The 20,702-nt window shown below is 52.5% G+C and overlaps 1 protein-coding gene across 1 annotated transcript in view; it reads left to right on the top strand.

Moving 5' to 3' along the window:
- The first annotated feature begins 10,541 nt into the window (after positions 1-10,541).
- The window catches only part of DTX1 (deltex E3 ubiquitin ligase 1), a 38,523-nt gene continuing 28,362 nt past the window's right edge, over positions 10,542-20,702 (top strand). Inside the window, exons 1-2 of the mRNA XM_029220732.1 lie at positions 10,542-10,744; positions 11,241-12,195. Of these exons, the coding sequence (XP_029076565.1) occupies positions 11,937-12,195 (259 nt within the window). The 5' untranslated portion in view covers positions 10,542-10,744; positions 11,241-11,936. The remainder of the gene's footprint in view (positions 10,745-11,240; positions 12,196-20,702) is intronic.

The raw sequence follows: 20,702 nt of genomic DNA, 5'->3' as shown, positions 1-20,702 counted from the left end.
AGGATACCCTTGACCTCTCTTTTTTTTCTACTGCTGTGGCCTCTCCCGTTGAGGAGCACAGGCTCCGGATGCGCAGGCTCAGCGGCCACGGCTCACGGGCCCAGCCGCTCCGCGGCATGTGGGACCTTCCCGGACCGGGGCACGAACCCGTGTCCCCTGAGCCCTGGACCCGAGCCGTGTCCCCACCCTTGACCTCTCTTACTGGCTGTTAGCTTTGGGGTTGAGAGCTCCCCCTCTTCCCTCTCTCCTTCCACCCCTACTCCCTGCTGGGGAAATCTCCACGGTCTCCCGCCTGCAGAGTCAGCTTCTAGAACAGCAGATGGCTGTCCCGGTGTCAGAGGGTTGGCCAGAGCCCAGGCTGGGAGGCCATGGGACGGAACCAGATTGTCACATCAGAGAGGACAAAGGCTGGTGGTGGCCCCTTCTTCCTCTGCAACTGGGCTGCCCTGTCTACCTGACCAGCTAGGGTCTCCCGGACAGCCTGTTCATCGTCAAGGGCACTGGGCAAGCCACGAAAGTTAAGCTTGCAAAGGAGACCCAAGCCAACTCTCTACACAGTTGGTTTCCTTTATCGGACTCTTGCCTCTACCAAGTTTAAGTCATCCATTGGTTCACTCCTTAGCGTTTATGAGCATCAAGTACACACCAGCACTGTTGGTTGCCTACCCAGCAGTAATTCCTCTATTTTCCCTTGCTACCCAAATTCATCCACCTGGTCCCAGGGGATGAGTCTTGATTGGTCTAAGCCAATTCTGGCATCCTGTGTGCCCTTTCCAGTGATTGGTCTAGAGGTGGACATGTGACCTTATTCGGTCCAATTAAACATAAAGAGAAGTCTGCTAAGGGATTCTGGGAAGACTGTCTTCCAGTCTATTCCCAGACTGTCTATTAAGAGAGAGATGGGCAAAGAAAAGACTTCCACTGCTCTGGACAGTATTGTTGTCTGAGATTGTGATTTCTGGAGTTCAGCAGCCATCTTGTAAACTTGAGGTGACAATGCTAAGGCTGAAATGTCAACACATCTAGGACAGAAAAGCAGAAGGATGAAAGAACCTTGATAGCTGGGATGGGTAATTTTATGTGTTCCCTTGGCCTGGCTATAGTGCCCACATGTTTGGTTATACACCAGTTGAGATGTTGCTGTGAAGGTATTTTTAGATGTGATTAGCATTTAAATTGGAAGACTTTGAGTAAAGCAGATTACTTTCCGTAATGAGGGTGGGCCTCATCCAATCAACTGGAGAGAGAGAGATAAAGAAAGCAAATACGGTAAAATGGTAATATTTGAAGACTCTGAGTGAAGGATATACACTAATTCATTGAATTCTTTGCAACTTCTCTTTAAGTCCAAAATGAATTTTTTTGAATAATTTTCTTTTTATCTATTTATTATTTATTTATTTATTTATTTATTTTTGGCTGCATTGGGTCTTCGTTGCTGCACATGGGCTTTCTCTAGTTGCGGTGAGCAAGGGCTACTCTTCGTTGCAGTGCGTGGGCTTCTTATTGCGGTGGCTTCTCTTGTTGCAGAGCACAGGCTCTAGGCGTGCGGGCTTCAGTAGTTGTGGCACACGGGCTCAGTAGCTGTGGCTCACGGGCTGTAGAGCGCAGGCTCAGTAGTTGTGGCGCACGGGCTTAGTTGCTCCGCGGCATGTGGGATCTTCCCGGACCAGGGCTCGAACCCGTGTCCCCTGCATTTTCAGGTGGATTCTTAACCACCGTGCCACCAGGGAAGACCCCCAAAATGAATTTAAAATAAAAATTTAAACAAAAAAGAAAAAGGGAGCCAGGTACAAACTTGATATTTTTGATACAAATGCCTGAGCTTTCCTTGGGAGCCCAGGGTTGGAGTACCAGCTCCCAGAAACCCAGAGATGATCTCAGGTCAGTCATGGGCCCTTTCATACTCAAAACCAGTCCTTTTTCAACAAAGGTGGCATGAGGGTTAATCCCTCTGAGCCGTGAGAATCCTTTGCAAACTGTACAGCATCACATACACACCGGGAGGGAGAGTTGTGGTAGTGATGCTTTTATTACAGCAAATACTCCCTCCCTCATTTTTACTTTGGGAGGATTTGGATTTTCATAAATGACTGTTTCATAAAACACTGGCTTCAAATCCTGGCCACTATTTAGTGGCCATCTGACATCGAGCATGCAACTTGAGTTTTCTGTGCTTCCGTTTCACCATCTGTTAAATGGGGATAGTAATATTATATCTCACAGCATTGTTGTAAAACTTAAATGGGTTAAAATATATGTTAAAAAGTGGAGGACAGCGCCTGGCACAGGCATAATGCTCTGTGACCACTAGCTGTCATCATCACCACCCAAGATTAAAAGGATTGCTGTCAAGATCCTGGGCTGTAGAGAGACACACAACTAAGTTTGAGCCCTTGATGTAAATATTACTGGCTGGTGACATTAAAGTTAGTTACTTGTCCCTCCAACCTCTCTGCCTCAGTTTCCTCATCTGTAAATGTGGATGATGCTAACACTTTCACTTGCTAACATGAGGATTAAATGACGGCAAACATGGAACCCACTTAGTCCGGTACTGGGCACACATAAGCCTTCACTGAATGGTCAGGAGGAAAATTACCTGGAACACCCATGAGGATGGTTACTATCAACAAAATAGGAAATAACAAGTGTTGGGGAGGATGCAGAGAAATTGGAACCCTTTTGCACTGTTGGTGGAAGTGTAAAATGGTGCAGCTGAGGTGGAAAACAATACAGCGGTTCCTCAAAAACTGAAAGTAGATTTACCAAACTGTAATAGTCAGTCCAGGCTGCCATAACAAAGTACCATAGACTGGGGGGCTTAAACAACAGAAATTTATGCCCAGAAGTCTAAGGTCAGGGTGCCAGTTTGGTGAGGTTCTGGTGAGAGCTCTCTTCCTGGCTGGTCAATGACCGCTTTCCCTGGTGGCGCAGTGGTTGAGAGTCCGCCTGCCGATGCAGGGGACGCAGGTTCGTGCCCCGGTCTGGGAAGATCCCACATGCCGCGGAGCGGCTGGGCCCGTGAGCCATGGCCGCTGAGCCTGCGCGTCCGGAGCCTGTGCGCCGCAACGGGAGAGGCCACAACAGTGAGAGGCCCGCGTACCGCAAAAAAAAAAAAAAAAAAAAAAAAGACCGCTTTCTCGTTGTGGCCTCGTGGCCTTTCCTCAATGTGTGAATGAAGACCGGGAAAAGAGAGAGAGAACTCTGTCTCTTCCTCTTTTTATAAGGCCACCAGTCCTATCAGATCAGGACCCCAATATGACCTTGTTCAACCTTAATTACCTCCTAAAAGCCATGTCTCCAAATATTGTGGGGTTAGGGCTTCAACAAATGCATTGGGGGAGGGGGAGGAGATACAAGTCAGTCCATAGCACATATGATCCAGCAATTCCACTTCCGGGTATAGATTGGAAAGAATTGAAAGTTTGATCTCAGATATTTGCACACACATGTTCATAGCAGTACTATTTACAATAACCAAGAGGTGGAAGCAAACAAAATGTGGTGTGTACATACAGTGGAATATTACTCAGCCTTAAAAAGGAAGGAGATTCTGACACAGGCTACAGTATGAAAGAATCCTGGGGAAATTATGCTAAGTGAAATAAGCCAATCACAGAAAGACAAATACTGTATGAGGCCATTTATAGGAGGTCCCTAGAGCAGTCAAATTCATAGAGTGTTTAATGGGTATAGAATTTCAGTTTTATGAGATGAAAACGTTCTGAAGATTGGTTGAACAACCATTTGAATATGCTTAACACTACTGAGCTGTATGCTTACAAGTGGTTAAGACGATAAATTTTATGTTATGCGTTTTTACCACAACAAAAATAAAATGAATTACCTGGAAATCCCTCCAGCATTAGAGCAATGACCCAAAATAGGCCACCAGGGGGCGCTATGCTTCCATTTCAATTCGCAGCTCTCCCCGCCCTTCCCTCCCCTGGACGAAACTGGCGGTTTCTAGAGGGGGAAAAAATGCACTAGGGTCCTGGAGAAAGTCAGAGCTCCTCTCTGCTCTCCGCCTTCCTCAGATGGACCAGCTTTGCATAAACCCCAGAGCTGCACCGCATCCCTGCCACATGCCCGCCACAGCCGAGTCTGAACTCCGTTCTTTCTCTGGGTCCCTTCCCTCCATGCTGGAGATCACAGCGGGTCCTGGGATGGAGTGCGCCCACCACAGCTGCACGCGGGCCTCCAGATTGCCCAGGGGCTGGAGAAGAGGGAGAAGTGACAAGGACTCACCTGCCCCCAAGTTACCCAAAGATGAGGGGACACACCAATGGAAATGAGTCACAGACCTCGTATCCCAGGTGCAGGGGCTTCACCGTCAACCAGACATGGGGTTTTCCCACTCGGCTGCTCACTTTGCATGTCATAACCTCCCTGGGTCTCAGTCTCCTCACCTGTAAAATCTATATTAATACCCTGGAGGCTGGAAAGAAGTTCTGGAGGCTGGAAAGAAGTTAATAAAATCCCTGATGCTTAAAAAGCACTCAGTGGATGGGCTAATCACCATTCCATGCCCTGTATCTGATGCTGGCCTGGGTCTCCTCCCATCTCCGGGTGGTTTTCTACTACACAGCATCCACTCTCGAGTTTGCACTTATCTCTTGAGAAACCTCTCCCGAAGTAACCCGCACCACGGTCTTCTGGACCAGACAGGGTGTCAGTGATTTAACCAAGTAGGACTCACTGGGTTGCAAGTAATAGAAACTCAGTTAAACTACCTCAAGGAAACTGAAGTGTCTCATGGAATCCAAGAAAAAAAATCGAACAGCAAATTGCTGAGAAGAGCAGATCCAGGATCTGGGCTCTTCGGGGAACCCTGGACCGTGCTCCCTGTCCCCTCCCCGAAGCCTGCTTTATTCTCTCCTCCATGCAGGACAAGTGCCCACACTCCCTCCCTCCAGCCCACGGACCCTGCTGCCATGCCTAGAGCATGCCAAGCACACTCCCACCTCAGGGCGTTTGCACCTGCTTTGTCCTCTGCCTAGGACACCCTTCCCTACATCTCTCCTGTGGTTCACTACCCCCTCCTTCAAGTCTCGGCTCAGATGTCACCCCTGTGGCGCCTTCCTTGATTAACTGATTGAAAATTGCAAACTGGGACTTCCCTGACGGTCCAGTGGTTAAGATTCTGCACTTCCACTGCAAGGGGCTCCACGGTAAGGGGCGCGGGTTCGATCCCTGGTTGGGGAACTAAGATCCCACATGCCAAAAAAAGAAAGAAAATTGCAATCCACCTCCCACCAGCAGCGTGCTCTAGCCCCTCCTGCTTGCTTGCTTTTTTTTCTTTAACCCAAGTTCACAAAAAATAAAGAGGGGGTAATCATAACCCTTGATTCACAGCCTACTCTCATCAGCATTTAATTATTAAATTTAATAATATAATAAACACCTGTGAAACCACCACTCGAAACAAAAACTATAGCCTTGACAAGAACCTGCATCTAACCAGATGGTTCCCCCCGCCCCATGGTAATCCCCTCACCATAATCTTCATCCTGAATCCTATAGTGATACTTCCCTTGTTTCCTCTTTATAGTTTATTATTGCATATGTGTGTGTATGCTTTTAGTTGCTTTTAACTTGATAGGAAGGGTATCGTGTTTATGTAATGGGACATTTTTCATTGGATATTCTATCTCAGAGATCCATCCACATTGCAATGTGTGGCTATAGTTCCTGTGTTTTGACTGCCGAGTAATATTTCATCATGGGAATTTATTCATTTGCTCTCCCATAGATGGGCATGTGGGTGTTTCCCAATTTTGGACACTTAGTGGACAGCGCCCCTATGAATATTCTTCCATGTGATTCCTGGTGTAGATGGGCCAGCATTTCCCCACGGTGCATACTTCGGAGTAGAATTGCTGGGTCGTAGGATACGTACATGCTCAGCTTTAGGAGATAAAGCCAGACTGTTCTCCAACATGGTAGCACCAATTCACATCCCCACCAGCAATGTTAAGAAGGCTTTATTTTTCTCCACAGCACTTAACGCTTTCTGATATACTATGTATTTTACTTATGTCTTTGTTTACTGTCTATCTCTGCCCTCCACCCCACTAGAATGTCAGCACCAGGAGGGCAGAGGTTTTTGACTCTTTTGTTCATTATTGTATTCCCAGTGCCTAGATCAGTGTGTGGCACATAGTAGATGCTCGATAAACATCTTCTGATTGGACGAACAAGCGGATGGCCCAAAACGAGAGCTGAGAGCTCATACTATGTATTATCGGCCCAATTACCTGGGCTGATTTAACCCTCTCTCAGTTTCAATCGCCACAATCCAGGAAAGGACCACTGGCCAAAAACTACTGATGCCAGGACCCCCAGTCCAACTAAATCAGAGTTCCTGAGGGTGGGGCTTGGGACATGGATAGTTTTTAACCACTCCCCAGGAGATTCTCCTGTGCATCCGGGGTGAGGCCCAGAGCTCTAAGGTAAGCCATTTGTCTCACTCAGAGATACTCAAGCCCCACACAAGTCCCGCTGGATCCAAATGTTAGGGTGAGGCTCAGGGATCTGTGTTCACCTGGCAGCAACCCCACGACCTGGACGTGCGGCCATCAGAGCAGCTCCCACCCTGGCCGCTGTGCCCGTGGACGCTCCTCGCCCACCAGGGCCAGCTGTGTATGTTACCATTCTGGGGTTTCTCTAATTCCACCACCAGTTCTCGGCTGGCAGCAAATGACCTTGTACCACTCGCCACCCCACCTGCATCCTGCAAGCCGGAGGAAGTCCCCTGTTTTCAGCAGAACGCTCTGAGCTCCAGGGGCCCTGTTTCAGTCCCCAAGACACCCAAACAATCTTTCTTGCTCTGTTTCTTATTTCCCACTTAAACTTTCCCCCCGCTGCTGTAGGAAAGGTCACAGCTGGTCCACGCACCAGGATGTAGGGAGCTGGAGAGAAGAATTCGGAAAAGTCTGAACTCACTTGGTCCTTCGGGGTGCAGGGCAGGGGTGACATCTGCCTCCCAGGACTCATGCCCCGATTATACATGACCTTGGTATGGTCTTCAGGGTCACACATCCGGTTCTGTGTCCCAGAGAAAACGGTTCCCACATCTTCACTTCCCCCTCTGGGGCACTTAGCCCAGCACTGGGCATACAGTAGGTGCTCAGTAAAGTCTAGTTACTGTCAGGCTCTTTCAGACACAACTCAGATTGCATTAAATCCCCTTCAGTAACTCCCCATGGCTCTCAGGATAAAAATCCCAAACCCATGCTAGGCTCTGCATGGTGGCCCTGCCCACCTCGATTTGCCCCACGCTCAGCCGTGATCCATTCTCAGTGGCCACTCCAGCCTCCTCTCTGTTGCTTTAACACACCAAGCTCTTTCCCATCTCTGGGCCTTCGCACATTCCTGCTCCTCCTCCCACTGGCTTAGCCACATTAAGACTATGGATCCTTCAGGGAGTAGCTGAAATGTCACCTCCTCTGAGAAGCCCTCCCTGACTCCCTAGACCTGGTAGGACCCCTGGTAGAGGCCCTCATGATATCCTGAACTTCTTCATGGCTCTTGCAAAATTTTAATCATATTTTATGTGATTTTTTGATTCACAGCTCACTCTCCGACTAGACTCTGAGAAACAGGGGAGCAAGAAACATGCTATTTGGGTTAGATAGCCTAGTGCCTGGCTCATGGGCTGGGTCTGGTATTTTTTGGATGGATAGATGGACAGATAGATGAGTGGATAGATGGATGGAGGGATGGGTAGGTAGGAGAAAGGGAGGGAGGGAGGGTACTTGTACAGTTGAATGTACAGGTGAAGGGATGGATGGATGGCTGGATGGTTGGGTGGACAGATGGATGGACAGGAGAACAAAAAGTGAGTCATCTCTTTCTGCCGTACTCCCATGCTGCTATAATGGTGCACATGAACATCCTGGCCAGTGCTCTTAAGAGCATCAACAATGCTGAGAAGAAAGAAAAACTCCAAGTTCCTTTAGGTCATGCTCCAGAGTCATCGTCTGGTTTCTAATTGTGATGGTGAAGCATGTCTACATCAGCAAATTTGAAATCACTGATGATCACAGAGCAAGAAAGTCCGTGTGAAACTCACACACAGGTTAAATAAGTGGGATCAGCCTCGGATTTGACGTGTCACTCAAAGATCTGGAAAAGTGGCAGAGTCATCTTTTCCCAACTCACTGTACTGATGACCTCAGCTAGTACCATGGCCTCAAGGAAGCAAGACAGAAACACACAGGAGACAAAATCCTGGGATTCTTCTACTAGGGATGTCATACATACATACAATACATTTTTAAAAGAGTTCATGATGGATTGCTTTTCCTCTGTTGGCTTCCCCACTGGTGTCTGAGTATCTCCCCAGTGGATTGTGAGCTCCTTGAAGGCCAGATTCCTTTCCCCTCCTTGGAATCCCTTTCTCCCAGGATGCCTGGGGAGCAGGGCTTTGTACTTCCAGATGCTCCACAATCTAGTTGAGAGGGGCCATTAGGGCCACGCTGCACCACATCCTCAGGTGGTTGCCATTCATTCGTCGCTGAACAGACACCATGGCAGTACGGTGATGTGGGTGGTGCAAAAGGGTTTGGGATTCAAATCCCAGCTCTGCCACTCACTCCCTGTGGGAACTTGGGCAAGCCACCTAACCCCTTTGAGCTCCAGATTTTTTCTACCTGTAAAATGAGGACAATATTACCTACCCTGCAGGACAACTGTGAAGAGGGGTGAGCATTACGTAAGTGCCTTGGTACACAATAGGCACTCAATAAACGACAATGCTTATGTAATAAACACCAGCCACAGCACACAAAGATGAATAAGACGCAGTCTCTGATCTCATGGATATCTCACTCTAGCAGGGACAGATTCCACTGAAGCGGTTAGGTGTGACACAGGGCGTCACATCAAGGTATGTGCAAAGGAACACAGAGGAAGATGCGATGAGTTCAGAGAAGGTTTCCTGGAGGAGGCGACATTTAGTCAGACCTTAAATAGCATTATACAGTCTGGAGTCTTGGCTTCTTCTTTCCAACTTGCTGCTAAATTTCCACGTGACCTTGAGCCAGTTTCTTCTCTACCCTGAGGTCCAGATCCCCTTCTGTAACGTAAGGTTGTTCAGCATCAGCTCCAAATCTTTTGGGTCACAGCCTCCTTTGAGAAAAATCTGATGAAAGCCACAGCCCTTCTAGAAAAAATGCACAGACATATAAGTTTGCCTGTAAATGGGAGGACAGGGCTCGTGGACCCCTGCAAAGCCATCGGTGAACCCTAGGCTAAAATCCCAGAGCTCAGCCATCCTGTTGGAGCGGTAGCACTGCAGAGCTGGCTCTATACAGAGCCTCTGTCTTTAGCCTGCAGCAGGCAGAAGCAAACAGAATCATGCCCAACCGGGAAAAGGCCCTGGACAGCAGGAGGTAGCAGGGGCCCCGGGGTGCAGTGTCGGGGGGGAGATCCCTCCAGCTGTCTGGGGAGCCAGAACTCGGTTCTGGGAAAGCTCCCCTGAGCAATCTGCCCCTGACCTTGCCTAGTTTATCACCAGCTGCCCTGGAGAGGAAGAGGAGCGTGGGCTGCTCTGGACAGACTCCCAAACAGGCCGCTGACCTCCGTCTGCCACCCAGGCTGGAGTTCCCGGAAGCATCCTTCATCTTCCCTAATCTAAACACCCGCAGGCCCCGGGTGGTCCATCCCCCTCCAAGATGCTGTGCGTTCTCAGTTGCATTCAGCCTGCCAGAGGAGGGAGGGCTGGTCATCCCATTAACACTTGAGCGGCTGCTACCACCTGCCTCCTTTTCCATCCAGCCAACCCTCACCGAGCATTTATCAAGCACCTGTTGTTTGCAGGCATCCCTTAATGAGATGACGGAGGGCCTACCCTTACCTTCCTCCAAGGTCTCTGCCTTCTGGCCTAGGTCCACCCCACCCTCCTGGAGGCAAGATGTTGTTGCCATCACACTTACCTGGAGTGGGTTTGTTGCCTTGGGGAAGTGGGCTCTTGGCTGGCTAATTGGGTACTGGAAGGAGAATCAGTGCTGGGTGCTGTCTGGGCACTGCCCCAAGCTGCGGTGTGATCCTGGGCCTATTTCTTACCCTCTATGGGCCTCAGTTGTCCCATACTTACACTTCAGATTCTATCATTCCCTCTGCCAGCCCCTCCTCACTCCCCTCCCCCAGAATAGTGGAAGGAGAAAAGAAGCCTACCCTAGAACGCTTTAAGATCTTTCTTTAAACAATCTCTGGATCGTATTCCATTCGTTCAAGAATTTATTGAGCATCTATTCTGTACCAGGCCCTGGACTGGGCAACTAGAATGTAAAGATGACTAAGATTCAAGCAGGCGTTCCAGTGGACACCCCACTCCATGCCTTGCATCCTGCTTGGGTCAGGAGGCCTCGCGGGGTCCCAGGTGGGCCTAGCCGAGGATATGGGGCGCCCGGCGACTCGCGTGTCAGCGCCGCTGGCGCTTAGGGCCGCGATCTGTCTCCTCCCCTTCCTCCTTCTCCGCCCCCTCCCCCTTCCCTCCCCTGAGCACTGCCGAGGCCGCCTCCCACCCGCGGGATCCCGGCGGCCGGCAGCAGGCTCACGCGTCCGTCGGTCGGCGGGGTAGTCTGTAAGCGTGCGGAAAGCCCAGCGCCCCGGCGCGCGGCCTGGGAGGCAAAGGGCACGGAGGGGGGACAGCGGCTCCCTCCCACTCCGGGGGGAGCCCAGGAGGCGGCGGTGCTGAAGCGTGAACCGGAGAACGAGGCAGAGCAGAGGAGAGGCGGTGAGAGCGCGGGGCGCTTAGGGACCCCACCCCCGGCTCCTTTGGGAGGCCCGCGCGCGCTCTGGGGAGGTCTGGGCTGGGGAAGGAGGGCTGTTCCCCCAGGGAGGGAGGCATAGACGATCCAGCTCCCGGCTTCGCCTCCTCGGTGACGCGACCCCCGAGGGGCCCTGGGCCGAGCCTGCAGCGCCGCGCATCCTGGCACATCCCCGCGCACCCTGCATCCCTCGGCCAGGAGCGGGCCCCGGGGGAGGGGAGCGCTCAGGGAACTGAGGAGGGGGCGCAGCAGGCGAGGAGTTTCGGGAAATCGCGCCCCCGGCCCCAGCCCTCCCTTCAGGCCTGCCCCAAGGGAGCGCGACCAGGCGACCCCGTTTAGCCCCCCTTGCTGCCCCCCCCATCTGTTCCCCATTGTTCTCAACCCATCGCTCTCCCGGGAAGGGGGGAGGGGGTGCCGCGCTCTATTCTTAAAGGGCCCTCTCCCCTTCTTGTCTCTTGGCAGGTCGCGAGCACGAGTGGGGTGGGGCGTGCCCACGGGCCCCCGCCCCCCTCTTCCCCCAGCCCAGCTCCGGAGCCGCAGCCCCGGCCAGAGGGCAGGGAGTACGCGCCGCACCCCTCCCCCGTGCGTTCTTCAGCCACCCAGGCCTTCCAGGACGCCGTGGATGGGGGACAACGGGGACGGGGACGCCCCCTTCAGCGGGAGCCGTCGGGGGGGGCGGACCTGAGACAAGGCAAGCAGCCCCACTGGAGCCAGGCGCAGGGTCTGGGACGCAGTGGGGAGCGCAGAGGGCCGGGGCCGGGCCTCCTGGTGACAGGCCCTGCTCGGCCAGGAAGAACGGGAGACCAGCAGTAAAGAGCCCGGACCTAGAGTAGGGGCGGCTGCTTCACTCCCTTATCGGAGCCCAGGGAACCAAGGAATCTAGAGCACCGTTTTCCCCATCGTAAGAAAGACACTTGCTCTCCAGAGCGGCACCTTTACCTGAGACGGCTCTGCGGGAAGGGGTCTTGGAGCCTGGAACACCAGCCCACACTGCTTTAACTGAGGCCTCTGGGCCTCAGAGAGGGTCGAGAGTTAAAAAGGAGGCCGTAGAGTCCTTGCTGCCGCCCTGGGGAGAGAGGAAGTTCCCCACCTGCTCCCAGGCCCAGGAGGAGCTGAGCCAGTAATAGTAGGGTCCTGGCCCCTGAGGCAGCAGCGGCCATGTCACGACCAGGCCAGGGTGTGATGATGCCCGTGAACGGGCTGGGCTTCCCACCGCAGAATGTAGCCCGGGTGGTGGTGTGGGAGTGGCTGAATGAGCACAGCCGCTGGCGGCCCTACACAGCCACCGTGTGCCACCACATCGAGAACGTGCTCAAGGAGGATGCCCGTGGTTCTGTGGTCCTGGGGCAAGTGGATGCCCAGCTGGTGCCCTACATCATCGACCTGCAGTCCATGCACCAGTTTCGCCAGGACACAGGTGAGCGGACTCACTACCCTCCCCACCCCACCACCACCATCACCACCACAATACCACCTTTCATGGCAGGATGCTGAAATGCCCCCCGGCATCCCTGAAGAGGGAGCACAGAACTGCGGAAGGCCAATCTGCTGATCCGACCCCCTCCCCCCAAAAGGGACAGTCTAGCAAAGTCCTGTTGAAGACCTGGGTTCCAGTCCAGCCTCTCATATTAGGCATGGGGCTGTTGGCAAGTTACGTCACCTCTCTGAGCCTCAGTTTCCTCATCTGCAAGACGGATGGGTCAGTGTCTCCCACAGCTGTGTGAGGGTTCAATAAAACTGTGCTCACTGAGCACAGGACCTAGAGGATCATTAGCACTCAATCATCATAGTAAAAAGGCTTTTCATGCACTTCCTCATTTGATTTTTTCCAACTGTTACAGCCAGTCTCACTATTGTGTTAGTGGTAGTAGTGGTAGTAGTAGCCATCCCATTTTACAGATGAAGAAACTGAGTCTCACAGAAGTTGAGTGATTTAAACTTAAAGCTGGGATTTAAGCCCAATTGATTTCCAGAACTGAAACTCTTAACTGGTATCTTATATTGGCTCTAAGTATTGGTATTGTAGGGGTGATGTGATGGTGGTTGTAATGATGGGGGGGGGTGAGGGTGTTGGCGGTGTTGATGGTGGGGGGGGGGTAATGTTGGAGAAGATGGTGTCAGTGGTAGTATTGATTGTGGAATTTGTGGTGGTGGTGTTGATGGCTGTGTTGGTGGTGGTCTTGGGAGTGGTGTGATGGTAACGATGGAGAGGATGAGGTTGGTGGCAGTCTTGGTGCTGTGTGATAGGTGATGATGGTGGTAAAAATGGGGATGTCCCACTCTCAGCATTTTTGTTTGCCACCACTGCGGAGATCTCCCTAGTCATTGTTGCCTGGTGGTCTCTACGACAAGCTTGGTGGGCAGTGGGGAATGGTGAGGTCCTGCCTCATGGAAGCTGCCAAGGAATCCTTGGCATGTTCACCCCCAAGGACCAGCTGATGGAGGTTTGAGGGAATTACAGTGAATCCCTAGATGACAAAACTGCATGTAGCAACCGTGGGGACAGGAGGACACTTTCCTTCCCTCTTAGAGCTGGGCTGTCCAATATGGTAGCCACTAAGCCCATGTGGCAATTTAAATTTACATTTAATTAAAATTAAGTAAAATTTAATTCCTCGGTCCCACTAGCCACATTTCAAGTGCTCAATTGCTGCATGTGTCTCGTGGCTACTGTATTGGACAGCATAGATCCAGAACATCACCATCACCAAAGAAAGCTCTAGTAGATAGCTCTGCTCTAGAACATTGCTTGGTGCCTACAGGGTGGAAACACAGGCAAAATCATAACAGATGGTTCGTTGATGTTACTTTTCAGTACGTCTGTGTTCCAAAACACCAGGTATTGGCAGCAGTCACTGGTGGTACCAATCGTTCATTCATGCCATCATCGATTTACTGACCTCTTGTTGTGTGTTTGACCCCGTGCTAAGCCCTAGAATACTGCAAGGAGCAAGACAGCCAAGGTCAGGGAATTCCCTGGTGGTCCAGCCGTTAGGACTTGGTGCTTTCACTGCCGTGGCCCCGGTTCGATCCCTGGTCAAGGAACTAAGATCCTGCAAGCCACGCAGCACGGCCAAAAAAAAAAAGAAAAAAAAAAGACAGCCAGGGTCCTTAGTAGAGGTCTATTTGTGGAGGACTTATGCTGGAGATTCCAATGTAGTCGGCAAGCAAGCAAACACATAACCACACAGATAATCAGTTGCAGGTCTGAGAACATGAAATAAACTTGGTCTAGGAGTGGTCAAGAAGGCTAATCTGAGGAAGTTAGGTTTGAATAGAAATCTAAAGAATGAGTGTGGGAGACAGTGCTCCCAGCAGAGGGAACAGCCAGTGCAAAGGCCCTGTGGTGGGAAGGAGCAGAGTACGTTCAAATCCATTGCGTTTGGAGTGCAGTGGATGAGGGAAAGGTGGTACAAGATGAGGCTGGGGCAGGGACCAGACACACAGCACTGGACAGCCGTGAAAAGGGCTTTGGATTTTATCCTGAGAGTAGAGGAAGTCACCATTGAATCCTGGTGCCAATCCTTCCAGAGAGGCAGAGTCCCTGGTGGCGAATTGCTAGGCGTCCCCTGCCCCATTCTCTCTGGTTTATCCTGGAACCGTCTCTGGTGGAGGGCAGGGGTCTGACAGCAGAAGGAGTGTGTTTTCTCCTTGGCTCGGTGGTCTGCGTTCTGTAGGTTCAAAGCTATTGGGGGGGCAGGGGCGGATTTTCCAGGGCGTGACTTATGGTCCCTCAGAAGCAGCGAAAGCCCCACCCAAGGTTGCCAACTTGGCCACTCTGCCTTTGATCTCCACACTCCTGTTCAGGGCTCCTCTTCTATCCCCACACCCCCACTTGGGCTCCTAACGCCCCAAACTCCCTCCATTCCCCCTTTCAGCAGGTCCCTTACTCTCAATGGCACCCCTCTTATGGGTCAGCCTCGCTGGATCCCCCAGAAGTTCAGCTTCAGTCGTCTTCCCACTGCCCCCTCCGGGAGCTGCTCACTCCACACCTGCCCCCTGTTTGCCGGAAAAGGGAAAAAAAAATACTCATCCCTCCACAGGCCCCTGGGAGCCTGCCAAGACCCCCAACAAGGGAGGAAGGCCTGGAAACCTATGGGGCTGGCAGGGGACCTAGGATGCCTGGAAAACTGCTAGAGGGAGGGGCAAGATGTCTCCCACCAGACGTGTTATAATGTAATCGCCCAGTTCTCCCAGGAGCAATACAAAGTCAAGGAAGGACATCTTGTCCTCATAGTTAATGGTCCAGAAAAGAGCCTCAAGCAGGCGTTGTCACCTGTCCAGACCTCAGTTTCCACATCTGTGAAATGGGCAAGAGTATCGCTTTGCTAGCAGGACTGTTGAGTTGATGGAGAGAACCACACGTTATTTTATCCCACAGACCTTAACTAATTACCCACCATGTGCCTAGCACGTGCTGAACACTACAGATGCATGAAAGATGAGTCAGAGATCCTACATCTTGAAGATCATGGTACACAGACACACACACACACACACACACACAAACAATATAAAGTTGTAAAACCCAAAGCTCACGTGCATGTACTGAAATGAACACAACCTCTCTCTAGATTTTCTAATTGTAAAATTCTTGATAGGTTCGTTGAAGCCGAACTTTAAGTTTTTGTGGGAGGTAGCAGCATGCCCCAGCGCCCTGACTTTGGAGCTGCAGACTTTCTGATAAGGTCAGATAGTAAATAGTTTAGCCTCTGTGGGCCCTACAGTCTCTATTGTAACTGCTGCTATAGCTTAACTCTCCTGCTGTAGTTTGAAAGCAGCCAGACAGTATGCAAATGAATGAATGTGTCTGTGTCCTGATAAAACTAGTTGCAGCCGCTGACATTTGAATTTCATATCATTTTCACGGGTCATGAACTCTTTTTTTTTTTCCCCAAACATTTGAAAATGTAAAAACCACTCATCTCGAGAGCTGTGCAAAGGCAGGCAGTGGGTGGATTTGACCCGCGGGCTGCAGTTCACCAACCCCTGCCCTAATACGTTTTTAACCTGCCCATGGGGTAGGACAGCAGTGGTGCCACGGCATGCCCAGTGTGGCCTGTACAGAAATACTCGCCTCGTGGCGTGTGCCGAGGTGCACGCGTGTGTGCATACACGCACACAGCACCAATCTGCTTGACCCACAAATGCCCTGTCTATATGCCTGTCATGTGGCCAGCGGAAGAAAGCCCAGATGTCAGGCTTGGACCACAAGGGAAGGGCCAGGCCTGCTCCCATGGGGGCTGCTGTTTGTTCAGCTGGTGCCCCGTCACCTCTCCCCTGCTGGGCTGTTTTCATCACTCTCTACAGGGGATGAGGTTCCCTTTGAAGCCCGGCAGGTCTGGAACCCAAGTGGCAGGGATGCTGTGACCCTAGTGTTCCTTTCACAGGCATATGACCTAACCAATTCCTAGGCAATTTCCAGATTTCTCCCTGAGCTCACATGGCTGGGGGCAGAGGGAGGGCCACCTTTCCGACTGACTGGTGACGCCCATTCTCTTCTCCCACTGCTGCTGGGGGCACTTATGGTAGCCTTCTGCCCATTCTGTAGATGGGACAGCTGAGGCTGGGTGAGGCCAGGCTGGGGACCATCCACAACTACTGTCCCCACGACTCAAAGCACAGCTGTGCCTGGCACTCCCAAGCTGTCAGGCTGGAGTCACAGGTGGCGGCTAGTTTCAGCATCTTCCAAGCCTACATCATCCCTTCTCTGGGTAGCTGGAGCTCCACTCAGCCCTGGTGCCCTTATGGGAACATCCTGTCTGAAGACACACTTAGGCTGCTGGAGACCAGGTGGGGCCACCCAGTGGGAAGAGCAGCCATCACTGGGGAAGGCACCGCCAGAATTTAGACTCCTAGGCAGGTCGTTGTATCGATGGAGAGATAGAGGCCCAGGGAGGGTGAGTGACTTGCCCAAAGTCACACAGTCGATCACTCTTCTGGAACCCAGGCCTCTCAGACAGGTCTCAAGGTGGAGAATAAGGTGACATTCAACGAGCCAGCTGAGAGAGTCCCCTCCCCCTTCTCCCTTGAGAGCTCTGGCTTGTTGCCGGATTCTGTACCAAAGCAGAAACAGCCTCTGCAGCCCCAGAGGCCTCCAGGGCCCAGCTACCCAGTTACAGGACCCCTTGGGACCCTCTCGCAGACAACCTGGAGGGCCCCAGGGGGCTGGGCCTGACACCAGGGGCAAGAAGGATGTGCGTTTGGACTGGAAAGGGTCCGTCCACTGGTGGCCGCAGGTCCAACTAGTCCGTACGTGGGTGTCTCCCACCACCACCTGTCACACTGCCTGCATCTCCACCCTTACAGATCCATCCTGTTGCCTCTGGCTGCTTGTCTGGCTCCTGGAATCTCTTCTGGTACCATAAATTCATCATCACTTTTATTTGACAGTCATTGGTGCCTGCTCAGTACCAGGCCCTGGGCTGGTTCCTAGGAACTCAGAAAGAAGGACAAGACCCCTGCCAAACTGATTTCAGCATCTAGTGAAGGCAAAGACAAATATCAATACATATCATGGGAACGGCAGTTGAACTCTTGGATTCAGATATAGATCTGAATTCCAGCCTGGCCCCTTGCTGGCTGTGTGACCATGCGCAAGCCCCTTAACCTCTCTGAGCCTCAGATTCCTGCTCTGTAAAATGGGAATAAGTTTAGTTCCTACCTGAGAGGATTATTACCGTGAGGACTGAATGAGGTAATGTAGGTAAAAGCATGGGGAATATTGCTTTGCTCATAGTACTCACGCTGAAGTAGGAAAAAGATCTAAACACCTCATAGGAGAGGTACAGGTTACCCTTGGCAAGTGATGTGGGCAGTGTGTGCCTGGGGCCTCTGATAGGGAGAACTTCCTGGAGGAGGAATCCTCCAAGACTTTGTATGGTTTGAAGAACACTTCTGGCTAGAGGAAACCCAGGCCTGAGTGGAAAACGGAGGCAGTGACAGAAGTGGGAAGAGGTAAGGAGCGGAAGGGAGGCCTCTTGAGTCCCACCGGGCATGGCCGGGCTGCCAGCTGTCACCCTTTAGCGGCCAGGCCCCAGGGGACCCAGAGTCACACTGCAGGACCAGCCTCGTTAATCATGGGCCCTTGGAGGCCAGAGCTGAAGCAGGCTGGGCAGGGGCTGACGTAGGCCCTTCCTGACCCATTTTATACATAGCAAAGGTGAGGCTCAGAGGGTGGGGAGCCACCTGCCCAAGCTAGGAAGAGATGGATCAGAGATTCAGATCTAGGTGGTCTGCAGCGCCCACCCTGCGCCAGGCCTGGCTGCCCCAGCACCTTGGACAGCGCCCACCCACGACTGGACCAGTCCTGTGGGGTGTGGGTGTGAGAGATCCTGGGTCAAATCCTCCCCATAGCCTCTTCTCTCTCCTCTCATGTACCCTGCCTCCCCTCTCCATCCTTTCCTGCTCTCTCCAACGCCCCCCCCCCCCACATCGGTCCAAGGGAGCTAGGGTCTGACCTAGAGATGAAGGAGGTGACGGAAGCTGTGATGCAGAAGTGTGGGGCTGGAGTAGTCGAGGTGATAGGGAAGGTGATGAGAGCTGTGGAGGGGGGAGGGGCCGGGGAGGCGTTGGGGACCATGACTGGGGCTATTGATGGTGGGGTGGAGTTGGGGGTGTGATAAAGGGGACCGTGATGGGGAGGGTAATAACGGCTGTGATGGAGGGGAGTGAAGGGGGAGGCATGCGGGTTCTACAGAGGGGATGACGGGGGATGTGATGGGAGGGTAATGAGGAGGGGCCAGGATGGGGAGGTGATGGGGCAGGACTGGTCACAGTGGAGCTGCCCATTCAGGCTGTGGGCAGTGGGATCCCTAGCTCCCTCCTCAGTGTGGTATTTTCAGGGTATGGAAGGTGCCCAGGGCCCTCCCATGTCTCCCTCCCCGCATACCTGTGTCTCCCTGGGCCTCCCTCCTTCCTCTCACTCCTGCATCACACCCAGTGGTAGCCACTCTGCAGGACAGCCTCCAGGTCCCAAGACAGTTGCCCCCATCATGAGTCCCCCTGGCCTCCCAGTCCACAGAGGCACCCCACCAGCTGCCAGCTGCCCTAGGCTGAGACCAGCTGAGAGCAGGGGGCCCCAAATCTGGAACTGGCTGCCTCAGGGAGCCCTGTTGGTGCGGCCCAGGCTCTAGATTCCCTCCTTCTCAGCCCTCTGGTAACTGTGGGGTGGGGTGAGGGGGTGCTGGCTTTTGACTCTGGGTAAACCACACTCTCTCCATGAGCCTCAGTTTCCTCCTCTGTAATATGGGTCCAACAACAGGACTCTCTCAGGGGATTGTGGTCAGTACTAATTTGTTCATTCATTCAGCAGGAATTTAACGAGTACCTACTATGGGCCAGACACCGTCCTAGGCACTAGGGGTGCAGCGGTGGACAGGACCGATACAAATCACTGCCCTCAAAGCCCTTGTACTTTGGTAGGGGTGATGGGCATGATACAGGTGGCCAGACGCTGAGGAGGTCCGGGATATGGGGCTGTTCCTGATCTTTGGGCTCCAGGAGCAGGCAGCCTGGAGACTGAGTCTCCCCCAGGTCCTGTGTAGCTGCGTCCTTGCTCTGTCACCCTGGCCAAGCACCTCTCCCTCTCTGGGTTCCTCCCATCGTCCCTCTGGAGCTGCTCCAGGCTGCCACCTCCACCTGCCTGAATAGGAGTGGCAGGCGGGTGATGGGCAATGGGAGGGAGTCTGGCACTGGGCCGTGGAGCTGAACGCCCTGAAATGCAGAACAAAGGAGGAAGCAATCAAAGAAGGCAGCGCTGGTGACCGGGACAGTCCTGCCAGCAGCTGCAGCGTAGCCACCTCTTCTGCCGATGACAGGCTGGGCCCCGCCGCCACTGAGCCTTCGTGCCCTCTCCTGCCCACTGCAAGCAGAGCAAGCAGGGCACGCCAGGGGAAGTGTAGGGTTCACCTGAAATTGCACGTTATGGAGCCCTCCCCAGGTTCCTCTCTTCTAGGGAACAAAGGTTCATTCATGCCAAGGCGTTAGTCACCTGGGGCTGTGAAAATAAGAGTCAAGGAGCCTGGGGTCAACATCTATCTCTAAGTTGTAGGTGATTTGGACAAAGCCACTTTCGCTTTCTGGGTTCCAATTTCTCCATCTAGAAAGAGGCGGAAAATTCAGATGCTTCCAGGGCCCGGGCAGCCAATAGAAGTGTGTGCAGTGGCTGGGAAGGCAACGGCGTTCCACTGTTGTTCTCTAGTGCCTGGTACACAGTAGCCACTCAGTAAATACTTGAAAACACGAACAGAGTGACTGTGACTGAGCTTCTGCTAACTGCTGCCTCGGGGCTGCCTCTTTGGATACTTGGTGATTTTTGAAATCCAGACTTGAATGAGTCCAGCCCAGTTTTTAAATGCCTGGTCATTATATTTACAAGATGTAAATAGCGTGGCGCCCAAGACAAAATCAAGTGCCCCCTCAACTTGCAATCTCCAGCCTAGTCGTTTGTAGTACTCAGGTAGGTTCACTTGTGTGTATTTGGTCATTCATTCATTCACTGACTCATTCATTCATTTAGCTAGCATTTTCCAAGTACCTACTTCCCTGTGCTCCTGGCTATAAAGGGACGCTAAGGTGGCCGAAAGCCAGCCCAACCTTTGAGAGGCTTCCAAGTTGGAGGGCACAGACGCCTCAACACTTAGTGAGCTCTGTGCTTTAATGGCGGTACTGTAGGTGGAAGGTGCTATGTGAGTCCCAAGGAGGAAGTGATTCTCCCTGAGGGTGGCAGAGACGATTTTAAGAGGCCAGTGCTTGAGCTGAACCATGACAAGTGTGTGGGAACTCGGCAGGGAGGGAAGTGGGGTGGTGTGGGTTGCAGGACATTCCAGACAGAGGGAACAGCATGTGCAAATATACCGAGGCATAGCCATGCGTGATGTGTTCAGAGAATAACTAGAAGTTTGGTGTCGTTAAGAGTGTGAG

This window comes from Monodon monoceros, unplaced genomic scaffold (genome assembly GCF_005190385.1).
Source record: "Monodon monoceros isolate NGI ecotype Baffin Bay Population unplaced genomic scaffold, NGI_Narwhal_1 Super_Scaffold_1, whole genome shotgun sequence".
NCBI classification, from domain to species: Eukaryota; Metazoa; Chordata; class Mammalia; order Artiodactyla; family Monodontidae; genus Monodon; species Monodon monoceros.
This window is presented reverse-complemented; position numbering and strand designations above follow the sequence as displayed.